At 42.8% G+C, this 12,205-nt stretch overlaps 1 protein-coding gene across 1 annotated transcript in view; it reads right to left on the bottom strand.

Annotated features, from left to right (window-relative positions):
- The window catches only part of pkn2a (protein kinase N2a), a 28,082-nt gene extending 17,255 nt beyond the window's left edge, over positions 1-10,827 (bottom strand). The window contains exons 1-3 of the mRNA XM_008279997.1: positions 10,544-10,827; positions 3,224-3,388; positions 2,333-2,468 (exon numbers count right to left, since the gene is read on the bottom strand). Of these exons, the coding sequence (XP_008278219.1) occupies positions 2,333-2,468; positions 3,224-3,388; positions 10,544-10,564 (322 nt within the window). The 5' untranslated portion in view covers positions 10,565-10,827. The remainder of the gene's footprint in view (positions 1-2,332; positions 2,469-3,223; positions 3,389-10,543) is intronic.
- Between the last annotated feature and the right edge of the window lie 1,378 nt (positions 10,828-12,205).

A 12,205-nucleotide genomic window follows, 5' to 3' on the forward strand; every position in this document is an offset into this window, starting at 1 on the left:
TCCAAATTTAAACCCATCCACCATCTCTACACCTTAATCCTCACCAGGGTCGTGGGGGCGGAGCCTATCCCAGCTGACTCATGGTGAAGGCAGGTTCACCTGGACAGGTAACCAGTCTATCACAGGGCTACACTTAGAGACAGACAACCAAGCACACTCACATTCACACCTAGCGGCTCCGGTAGACATGCCAACTTTCTGTTACATTCATTTTGACTGTCTATCAGTGGGAATCCCCTCATGTGAACACGCGATTCAGTCATGAGATAAATTATGCAAATTGTAATTCTAACAATAATAATAACAATAACTGCATACAGGGTTCTCTCCAGCGTCACAACAGAGTAACGGCCTGCTACGCTGCAAATTGGGACGACACTTTTTGTCTGAGGGCAAACATTTAGCGGAAAAATATTTAACAATGAGCGCTGATGGAGTTTCACTACCGTCGTCTTCGCTGCTAACGCTGCTATTCACTAGCAGAGTAGTGAACGAGAGACGTGACAAGACGAGAGGAGAGATGTGAGCGAGAAATGAGAAGTAAGCGAAAGAAAAGAAGTGAACGTGAGGAGAGAAGTGAGGAGAGGAGCGGTGTTTGCACAACCACTATGTCACAGTTGTTGAATATTGAGAAGAGAAACTAAAAACTTAACTATCGATTCCATCACATAAGTATTGATCTGATACCAATAGCAATGTGGTATCGATACCAGGGCTGGGCCATATCGTACCGTGCACGGTAACACCGGTGTAATGTTAGGGGATGATATGAAATTGAAATATCGCAATAAAATTTGAGTGTAACGTGGTCCGGTCTAATGCACATGGAGTGAGAACATGGCGGTGACCGAGGAGGAGGATGAATGCATCGACCGACGCAGGAGAGCTGGACCTGGATATCGGAATATTCAGTCGTTGTGGTGGAGTCTGAATAGCAATTTTACCATTAGCAGCCAAGTCCTGCCTGTGCATCCCGCCCACTTCCACCCCGTCAGTCCGAATATTCGCCCGCCGCGATACATACACCCCCTAGCTGACGTGGTGGTGAGACCAAAGAAACTGGCTGCAAAGTTTTATGTTGCAAAGCAGCTCTACCATACTTTTGTGAATACTTTTCATTGTTCTGCTCAGGATCTGCAGCCCATTTCCATTTTGATTAAACAAATTGTCAGCAAGCTATTTCAACTTATGCACAATTGATTTTGGTACAGTACAGCTTTAATGCACATCAAGAACAGCTGCTTGCTAAATGGAAAAGAAGTTGTTCTTTATTTTCTATTTGCACCAATAAAGTTGTGCAGTTTTGAAGTACTTTGTCTATCATCAGTTATATCGTCGTTATTGCAAATTTTCTCATTTTTATCGTGATAAACATTTTTGGCAATATCTCTCTGCCCTAATCGATACTACCGATAATTTGGATCGATCCGTCCACCACTACTACAGACCTGGTAACTGGAGGACCAGCTGATTGTCTACTGTGACACATCTGAGAAATCCCAGATAAACTTCAAGCTCAGAGTGAATCGCTCTCGAAAATACTCTTGGTTCCAAAAGAAAGCTGTTACACGAACATGGCTGCAGGTCGAGCCTTCCCCGAGGATGACTGGACTACCAGTATTAACCTGAATAGAGACGCTGACCTTTATATGTAAACAAGACTGCTCTTTCCTGTACTATGATGCCAACGTAAATCCATTTATTATACGTCCAATGTGGGCTGCAGCTACAGGATATTTCCACCACTACCTGATCGGTTGATTAACTTATTAATTACTTGATATTAAAAACAGAAAAAAATAATTGCTTTTCTGTCCAACCACTCAAAGAAAAGCAGTTTTCCTAACTTTGAGGATGAAATTTTCAGGTATTTTTTCTTGAAATCTTGCCTACATTATTAATCTAAACACCCGATCAATTACATGATAAGTCTTTTCATCTCTACTATCGATATGTAAGCAACTTGAGGATTCAATATTCAGCGTTTTTCCAATTATCAGCACTGTGATGTGATTTTAAAGAGGGGCTACTCTGGCTTTTTTGCAGCCACATCTCTCCATCTGTAGTCACTTAGTGGCAAAGTCTATTAATGCTTAAAGATAAATGTTGAAAAGCTCTCTTTCAATCAAACATAAATTAATAAATTCTGTGTTGGAGTTTGCCGTTAAGAAACCGTATCGATGGACCCGACGTGCCCAAACACAGACAGAAGAGCGGAGGCTAGAGGACGGAGCTACAGCAGCGGGGCATTAGGTACAACACAGGATCGGTTTATGTCAGCTCGTTCCTGCTTTACTGATCTTTACTACATCTGGAGTGTTTCTGAAGTTACCTAGCAGTTCTTCAGGGTCTTTGACCACGATGTGAGCATTGAGTTCCTGTAGCTCCTGGTGAAGCTCCTCAACCTTCTTGTTAGACTTTTTTAGCATGTTGTCCACATAAGCCAGGCTCTTCTTGTCTGTGGTGACCTGAGGGAAGACAAATTTGACTATTAAGATTTAAAGGGAAACGCCACAGAGTTTATTAATGATGAGGAGAACTATAGAGCCAATGAAAACATCTCCACAGTGTCTTTGTCGATGCGACAGGCGGGCTGGAACTCCTTTTGCTAACGATGGCTACGGCTATCAGTAGGAGGTTTTCCTTGGCTCTTAGCCTGCAGCTAACGCTATCTGGAGCACCGTAACATCTTTGTGAAGTAAGATTTAACACTTTGCTCTAACTGACAGACACGTCTCTCTAGAAGACTGAACGAGAATCACAGCCAACCGTGTAAACCAGGACGTTAGCTGCATTCACAGTGGCTCAGGCTACGCTAACAGCTAGCGGCTAAGTTAGGAGGCGGCCACAGACTACCGTAAAACACTTTCTGGAAAACAATAAGAAGCAATGCTTTAAGATCTGAGCCTCGGTGGGCATTAAATGTGATAGAAGAGAAAAAGATGAACAAAACAGAGAAGAAGAAGTAACAGTAATCCTTATTACTAAAGTAATCTAGGCTTGAATGACAGGTTCCTGCTTATCACATGCTGTTAGTTTTAATGTATGTGGTTCCAAATATTGGTTATCAGCCTTCTTTGATTACCCATAATCAACATCAGTCATAAAAACAAAACATGTTGGTTGATCCCGAACTTTGATCCATCCTGGTCTCCTTCTAAGTAACTCAACCGTATGGAAATCAATACGTCACTGCTTGAGTAAACCAAATCTGTGACATTACCTTACGCAGGTTCTCTGCACCTTCTTTGATCTTCAGCTCCTTGCGGATCTCGCGGCGAATCTGTTCCTTGATCTCGTCCAGTTTCTGTTGAACCATTGTGTCAGACAGGTCCAGGTTGTGTCCCAGGCCGAGTCGCTCCGCCACCATTTGGCCCCTGGCATCCCCCTGGAGGAGAAAACAGGAGGAGGAGGGAAAAGAGGTGATAAGGGAAAGATGTGGAATGTGATTTAAGAGGAGATTTAATTTAAGGGAGGAGAAGGAGGAGAAAAAAAAGAGGAAAATGGGATGGTAGAAAAAAAAAAGAGGAGAAGGTAGAGAGAGGTCAGCGACGTACGAAACAAATCAGCTGTGCACGGTGGCATTTTGGAGTTAAACCAATTGATTGGTTAAGGAGGGAGCAAAAAACAACAGAATCTTTAGCCTCATAACACGCAAGTACAGTTGTGACTCGATAATCCAACACTAGATGTAAAACCTTCTTCTATGTCGGATAGCAAGGTTCTGGATTGTTAAGGGTCGGATTATCGAGTCACCACTGTACTTCCATTGTAGCGAGTATACCAGCTCACAACAGCAGGAATCTCAGCCGTCACTGAATGAAATCTGTGTGATCTGATCCTGGTCACCTTTATAATTAACATTTCGCTGTTAAAAACGGCCACCCCACTGTTCCTGTTCAAAATATTTTAAAATTCCTCAACAAAAAAGTAAATTAAAAAAAAAAACAACCCCACAACATTTCAGATGAAAGCATCTGCATGTGCTACACAGACTTGACTGCACTGAAAATATCTCCTGGCCAAACAAGAGGACCAGAGATCAGCACCGACTGCGTAACCTGAGGATTCTGGCCTTGCTCCAGTGTAGTGGCGTGTTTTGAACTTGTGCTAGCCTCTGTACGTGCTGTTTTCACTGCTGCAGGCAGTCGCTATTGACCTGCATCCTTAAAGCCATCACCTTAACTAAAGAGAGATTAGAAGTCACTTCCTGAATGGTTCGGCTTTAAAGGTCATCACGAACACATGCTGAGGCTCCACTGGCTGATTACAGAGCGTGTCTGCTACGATCTGAGGCCTGTAAATAACCGCAATAACTTCCATTTCACTGCATAGTTCAGTTGAAAATATCTCCTCGTATTTAAGCTACAGTTGCTAACATGATATTATAATTGTGCTAAATGGCTGCAGCTATGAAACACCAACATTTCATCTCTGCCTTGTTGTCATCGCTGCTCAAACAAGCCAAACGCCACAAAAACAAAGCCTGCCCTCGCCGTGCCATAAATCACCGCTCTGACAGTTACGCATAAGCACCGCTGTACGTTTTTGTATAGGGTAAAACGTACGCGCATCACTCGAACGAACTCAACATGTAAAAGCAGAAGAGAGAGACGGTGCCAAGTCGCTCCAAGTACGGGAAAATCAACTTATTCCATTCATAAAAACGAGGCATAATAACACATGAAAACCAGCATCGCCACACCGACTACCACAACATCTGTCTTACTGCATGAAGCCCATCATTAATATGAAAGAGAGCCTTCAGAATATGCTCAGACGTTTGGGTTTAGTCAGTTTCACGTCGGTGGGCTGCTGTTATTACAACCGACCTAAGAGAAGAAGACGGGTTGAGTCAACAAGAGGAACTCTTTCTGCCTTACCACAACTTCATCGGTTTCCTCCAGTTCCATCTCTAGATCGGTTGAACAAACCAGTCCTCGCATGTTCCGCTGACCAGCTAAACCATCATCACGTGAACTCCAGTGAAGTTCCTCCAGCAGTAGAAGTCAGGTTCTCCTCTGCCACACAGGTCGGGCTGCACCAGAACCAGCAGAGGCTCCGTCTAAAGCCACAGTCATTCACTCCACTAGCGATCCGATTCTCTCCAGCTCTCTTGTTCTCACACAGACCATTGACATCAACAGGGAAGATAAACCGTCTGAGCAGCGGCGGCCAAATCCCTCTTAGCTTCTCACTCTGTGAGGTCAGAGCAGCCCAGAATGGGACCTAATCTCACTCCAGGGAGAAGAAGACTGCGTCTAAAATTAACTCAAGTTAAAAACATAACGCTGGCTGGCTGGCTGGCTATTGTGGCCTCCCCCCCTGGAAGGCAACTTGTGTGGTGGAAAAGAAGCTCTGACGCGACACCCCAACAACAGGAAGGTGGTTTAAAACCCAGCAAAGTCAATGAAAGCTATCAACAACAAACTACACTGAATAGTAAGCGGGTGGATTACTTTCTGAATGATCTCCAGTGGACAGAAGAGCTAGCTGTAGTCATGCTAATGCAAGGTGAGCAGGACTCCCAGAGAGAGAGAGAGAGAGAGGGGGAGAGAGAGAGAGAGGTTCTGTTCCAACAGTCAGAGTTTGGAAATGCCAGCGTTACTGGATTTACTAAGGAAAGCCCGTCTGTTACGTCACCGCAGAGCAGAGGGACACGGACACTGAGTCTTTTCCATTAACCACGCCACAGACCAGAATAACACCTGTAACCACGGTAACCGTACACAAAGATGGAGGCAGCTGTGGCGTCAAAAAACTCTGACGGAATGAAAACTTGGAAAAGCAAAAGTGAGAGTAAACGGTCACTGATAAAAACTAGACGAGTGTTTTTAAAATTTTTGTTGACTTAAACTAATAAAGAAATAACTAGAATCAGACTAAAACTAATACGCGTTTCCATCAAACGTCTAAATCAATATCAGGTGCCAAATATAACACTGGTAAAAAAAAAAATGGAGTTGAAGTGTCGGTGGAGAGCTCATTAGTCCAACAACAGTCCCCTATAATGAGCTATACTGTACTTCATTTATCCTAGTTTCAAGAAAATCCAACGTTTCCTACAATGTTTTATTCTGAAATTCATCTTAAACAAGGAGAACATCCACCTGTTCTCCAAAATAAGAGGCTATTCTTCACATTGGTCATTTATTTGACTTCTCCAACAGTTAGAAGTTTTTTTTTATACCACAACCGGAAACTTTACCCCTTTTGTCCCTTCAAAATAAGAGCGTCCCTCGTGTGTGAGACAGAACCAGCGTACGCCACAACATCTGTTATTATTGTGACTGTAAAACCTCCTGACACAAGCTGCACCAGGGTTCCGGTGAGGCAGCTACCTGGAGGAAACTCTGCAATCACATACTGCACTTCAGACTGACAGATTTATGTGGGGAAAATGCATCAAGTTTGGTCAGATAAGGGAATTCCACGGACTTGGCCCTCGTGAAGCAGCTTTCCTCTATAGGTGCTCGCTTCAGAGGAAACTATAGTTTGCACGTATCCTGGTCCAGAGGCTGCCTGATGACTCATAGGTAAAATGGAGGTCAGTGCTCGTGAGCTGGGGAGTGGGTGTCTCTTCTCCTACTCGCTGGCCTGCAAAGCTTGTTTGCACTGTAGCTGTGTTTGCCCTGCGCCGTGCGAGGACAGCATGAGGACACCCAAACAGGCCTATTTTACTGCGCAACAATGCAAGGAAATCCATGAAAGGCCAATCAGATAAGGTGGAAATTAATCAGCTCGGAGACCCGCGAGGTCTGCGTTTTAATTTGAGATCAAACAAAAGAAGCACGTCGAGAGAAAGACGCCGGGCTCCGTGGCGGGATCGGCTTCACCTCTCGTTTCTCTGTCACCGCAACACTTCCTCCAGTTACTCTTTTACCTGTACGGCTCTTATCACTTGTGAGCGTACTGCCGAGTCAGGGGGAAGACTTCCATACCAGGAAATCGAGACTTATTAGGTTCAAAGACGAGCGGAGCAGGAACTGTAAGCAAACGCTTCCATTGGTACAATGCATACAGCTGGTGATGGATGGAGGGAACTTGTTCTTGTCAGCGTGGCTCCGCTCGCCGCTCTGTGAAATGTTCAAGGCTCACAGCAAAAGAAAGGACTGCATGTGAAACGTCGTCATTTCGTTCGATATTACAAAAAAAATGCCAAAAGAGCCACTTAATCAATCAGACAATCAATTATATCACAGTCTACGTCGCTGCTGCACAAATATTTAATGTTAAACACAACTAATTGTGGCTTTTTTCTGCACTTATATTGCTGTATTTTTACTTATATTTTGCTCTTGTTCTATTATACTTATATTTATGAGGCTTTTTCTTTAAAAAAACGGGACCTGGGAACTAATTTTGTACGTGAATGTGAGCTGGCATGACAAAAAAAATTCCTTGAATCCTTGACTAAAATAATGAGTGAAGCTAAATCTGACCTGTAGGCACCCATTTAGGACTCAAATTAACAGCTGATAATAATCTTGCATGAGTAAAGCAACCAAATGTTGACACTGTTAGCGAGCTCTCTCGGTGCCTCCTCGCACATGAAAGGAAACTTGGAAGTAAAAGCAAACATTGGGTCTGAATCTCAAGTGTAAGCAGGTTAAGTTGCTCTTTAAGCTCCAAAAGCTCCAAGTCCAACAACAAGAGCCCCATTCAGACAATAGGACAATGGAAAAGTTGAGGCCACTATCCAGGCTCACGCGTAGAAAGCCAAGCCCTTGCCATTTCTGTGTGCGAGGCCTATCTCGGCCCACAACCCGACACCGGGCCTATCTTACCCCACAGCTGGCCGCGGCCCGGCGAGCCTCCGCTGAGGCCAGAAATAGCAGCACAGGCTAATAAACACGGATCCCGCGAGCGCAACCTTCACACAAGCCTCGTATCCCGTAGCAAAGCGTAGGTAACGTGCTGCACTGGGAGTTAAAGGTCAGTGGTGAGCTGCTCCAAACGGGACGAATCCACACAACTGACGCTGCAATGTCACAGGCAGCGCTCAGCAGCTCTGCAGCACCTGTTGCTCCGTTAATCTGGGTCCACTCAGAGCTTCAGGGAGCAGAGGTTCAGGTCTGGCTCACAAGATCTGTCCTAGAAAAACATCAACTACTTCTACCCGCACCACAGGTCTTCATGTGTCTTATTGTTGTATCACAAATAGCAACGAACACATAAAAACACACACATCTAATGCTGGCTGGTGTTTGTGTCGCCATCAATCAGAACAGTACAGATCCAGGGTCAGATTTCAGCTTGTTCTGAAGTGACGTTAGCCATCCAGTTAGCACACCAGTTAGCCATCCAGTTAGCACACCAGTTAGCCATCCAGTTAGCCATCCAGTCTGAATGGAGGAGTGTTAACCGCACACTCAGTTAACTAATGATATTAAGTCTTCAAACGAGATTAGTCGACAAACGCTGCATCAGATACTAATCCAACTAGCGTACATGTCTGACCCTATACAGATATATACAGAATAAATATGACTTCCTGCAGCTATACAGGGTTGAGTCATCATTTTGTGATCAACAGAGCCCAACCGCTAGCCACAGATGTACTGATATCAGCGTCTATTATGTCCAATATACGCTTTTACAGACGGTTTCATCACATAGTTTGTCCAGAGGAGCTCCAGCGTTTACAACACTAACAGAACCGTCTGCAGCGCATGTAGCAGAGCCAGCATCACAGCCGAGCAGACTTTGTGTTCGTGGCAGGCTGCTGGAAAACTAATCATCAATGACCCCATGATTGTCCCGTCACAGTATAACTCCAACATAAATATAAACTATATCATATCACAATTTATTACGCCCTAAAATACACATAAAACAGAAACCCAGCATCTGTCAGGCTCCAGTTATCGATTAACACAGAGTGAAACTGTTCTGCTATTCTACTGTAGTGTCAATAAAACAAGTTTTCTTGGTTTGCAGAAGGAAGGAGCTGTTGTTCATTTGGTGAGGTCGTCTTTACCAGATAAAGGACCAGAACATAAGTAAATGTTCACATTCAGAGTGAAGAACGGCCTTTTTAACTGGAGTCAAAGCATCTATTTAGAGTTTTTTATTTACATGTACATATTGTGATTGGTTTTATTTCTAATCATTTTTGCAATTTTTGTAATTGTCTTCTAAAAACACGGTAAAGGCATTACTGAACCCGCTTTTAGTGTGTTTTATCTTTAAGCCTTTTATTGGTATGTTTTGTTTGTGTATTGATTTATTTTATTTTAATGGATGTATTCCTTTTAGTCTATTTCCTGTTGTGTGCTGCCTCTTGGCCAGCTCGTTATTGTAAATGAGAATTTGTTCTCAATTAACCCACCTGGTTAAATAAAGGAAAAATAAATTTTAAAAATGTTATTCACCAGTCTGACGGCGAGTTTTTGCATCGAAATCTCAGCCATAAATGTGCACCAACTAATGTAAAGTCTATCTGAAAGTAAAGTGACTCTTCTATTCTATTCTATTCTGTATTATTCTGTTGTATTCTATTCTATTTTATCACAACATGACAACCGACCATCGACTCTCTTTCTCCTCAGTTTCGGTCGTCTGCAGCAGCAGCAGCAGCAGCAGCTTTGGGAATAGTACTGACAAAACTTCTAACACGAGTAATCAGACTACTCTTCACATGGAGGGGATTACTACATCAATACCTGGCTGCGCTTGAAGCACGATCAGATGCTGATCTGCGAGGATAGACACACACCAACTATATTTCTGTGTGAAGGATGTATTTCAGGCCTGAGTCACTGAAACCACATCAGTCACAGTGAATAATGAGACCTGGTGGAGGACTCTCACTTGGTCTTTTCTTAAATATTTATTCAATTTATTTATGTGTATATTTATGGAAAGTATATATATATCTTGAACACTTATTTTTACTTTTTTTTAAATTTCTCTATTTTTCTTTTTATTGAAACTGGATGCTGGTTAAAAATAATAATAAAGAATAATAATAAAAAAAATTCACTGCACATTGTATAAATGTGTGTGTGTGTGACAAATCAAGCTTATTTTGAATTTTGAATCTTGACATATTAAAAAAGAAAAAGAAAAAAAAGTGCTTTTGAATGTTTTAAAGTTTTTCAGGCTGCTGTTGGTGAAAAGTTCAACCAGTGTGTAGAATAACCCACCGAACCGCCTCCAGTCCACAGCCTTTATTTACTGATCTGTGAACACGGCGGACACCAGAACCTAAAGTTAGCTCACACACCTTAACTAGTATTTAACTACAGCAGCAATAACCAGTAAACTCTGACATTAGAGGTCGTAACTTGAACAAACGGCCCAGTTTCTGCACCGAACCGCCGGTTGGAAAGTTGAGGTCGGTCTGGATGGTCCCAGGCCTCGATCCGTGGATAACTCCCAGACAGCCCACTGGGATCCAGCACAGGCCCGGGGCTGTGAAACAACCCGCCCAGGCTCCACACAGAACCCACTTTCATCAAATCGGAACGTTTGCTAACTCCTAACCGCGGCCCAGGAGCAAGTTTGCGCACTTTTCGTAAAAGTTGTCAACTTTTCCTACCTGCACGGAATCGGCGGCCATCTTGGTTTTCGCCTTTGAATCAAATCCTACGGGGAGAGAGGAGGGCTGCTGCTGGAGGTGGCGGCGGCGGCGGCGGGGCTCCAAAAACAAGCCTCGGTTTGAGTTTCCCTCTCTGGCGACAAAAACACGGACTTATTCCCACCGAACCATCGGTCATCGCGGCTCCGCGGAGCGTCCCATGTCGACTTCACGGCGGCTTTGCGCGGTCACGCCGTCCTGGCGGAGTGGCGGAGGGCTGGCCTGGAGCTCATAAATAAAAACGCTGGAGCATAAATCTGTCCCAGTGCAGTTGGAGAAAGAGGCGGAGGTTCGGGGAGAAGCGTCCGCCCAGAGGAGCGGCACCGCTGCTGCTGCTGCCGCTGCTCCGGCCGGACAGCCGCACACACGTGACGCAAAAAGTGCACAAAGTTAAGAACCTGAAGTTTGGAAGTCCTCATCAGGTTAATTACTGTGACTGGCAAAGTCACAGGAGTAGACTGGAAACTGTAAAAGTAAAGTTTAATTATCTACTGGCTTTAAAGAACAAGTGAAGAGTTCATTTGCAAATAAATTCTTGTATATATGTGTCTTATTATCTTGTTTTATTTATTTGTTTGTTTGTTTGTTTATTTATTAATAATTATTTTAATTTTGATTTTTTGTTCTTTTCTTTCTGTAGTTATTTTACTTCATTTTTTTATTTTCCTATTTCTATTATTCTGCTCATTCCCACGGCGACACCAACAGCCGAAACCAAACTCCTTGTGTGTTGTGGACGTACTTGGCCGTTAAAGCTGGTTCTGGTTCTGATTCTGATTTGCAAAAACAGATCACTCCATGTTTGTAGATTTTCAGAAAACTTTTTTTGTTGTTGTTTGCTTGAGATAAAATCAGTCAAACTGAAGCTGAGTGGATGTGACCCAGTAGAAACGACAACAACAGAGAGAACTGAAGTTTGACTGATGTTGTCTCAGGTAGACGATGGAGAAGTTCTGAAGGTTTGTGAGGATGGAGGTATCTGTTTCTGCAAATGAACTCTTCATATTAAAATATTAAATAAAATAAATACCAAAAAAAGTCAATAAAACTGTGAGAATATTTAAAGAACTGTTCCAAATAGAACAAGGAAGCTCCTTCTCTTGTCCCCTTTGTGATTTCTTTAAAATAAATTGTCCATCTTTTAATTAGCATAGAAGTTAAATTTGTCAAAACACTTTTATCATTGTGAGCACGTGTCTGTGTTGTTTGTTTAACTCTGTATTAAAGTCATTTGCACATTTCTGTATCTCTCTTATATATTCTTGTAAATTTTGTTGACTTTCTTCTATATCGTATTTTCTATATTTTTAATCTTATTTTATTTTACCTTCATCTTATACCCTAATATTCTGTGTTGTCTTGTTGCTTTGTTCACCCCCTTTGTTGAACAGTCCTGCTGCTGTAACACCTGAGTTTCCCTTTTGGGATTAATAAAGTCAGGCTAAGTCTAAGTCTGCACGTTCATTGGTAAATAAAGTTCTGTTAAAGAAAAAGAAAAAAAAAAGAAATCATCCCAAAATTAACACAGAGAACATCTGAATAAAGGCTGATACATGTTTAGTTAGCTGCATTAAAGTCTCACACAATTAAAGCCTGTGTGTGGTGCTTTCATCAGTAAGTAAG

Source organism: Stegastes partitus, unplaced genomic scaffold (assembly GCF_000690725.1).
Source record: "Stegastes partitus isolate 25-593 unplaced genomic scaffold, Stegastes_partitus-1.0.2 Scaffold0, whole genome shotgun sequence".
NCBI lineage: Eukaryota > Metazoa > Chordata > Actinopteri > Pomacentridae > Stegastes > Stegastes partitus.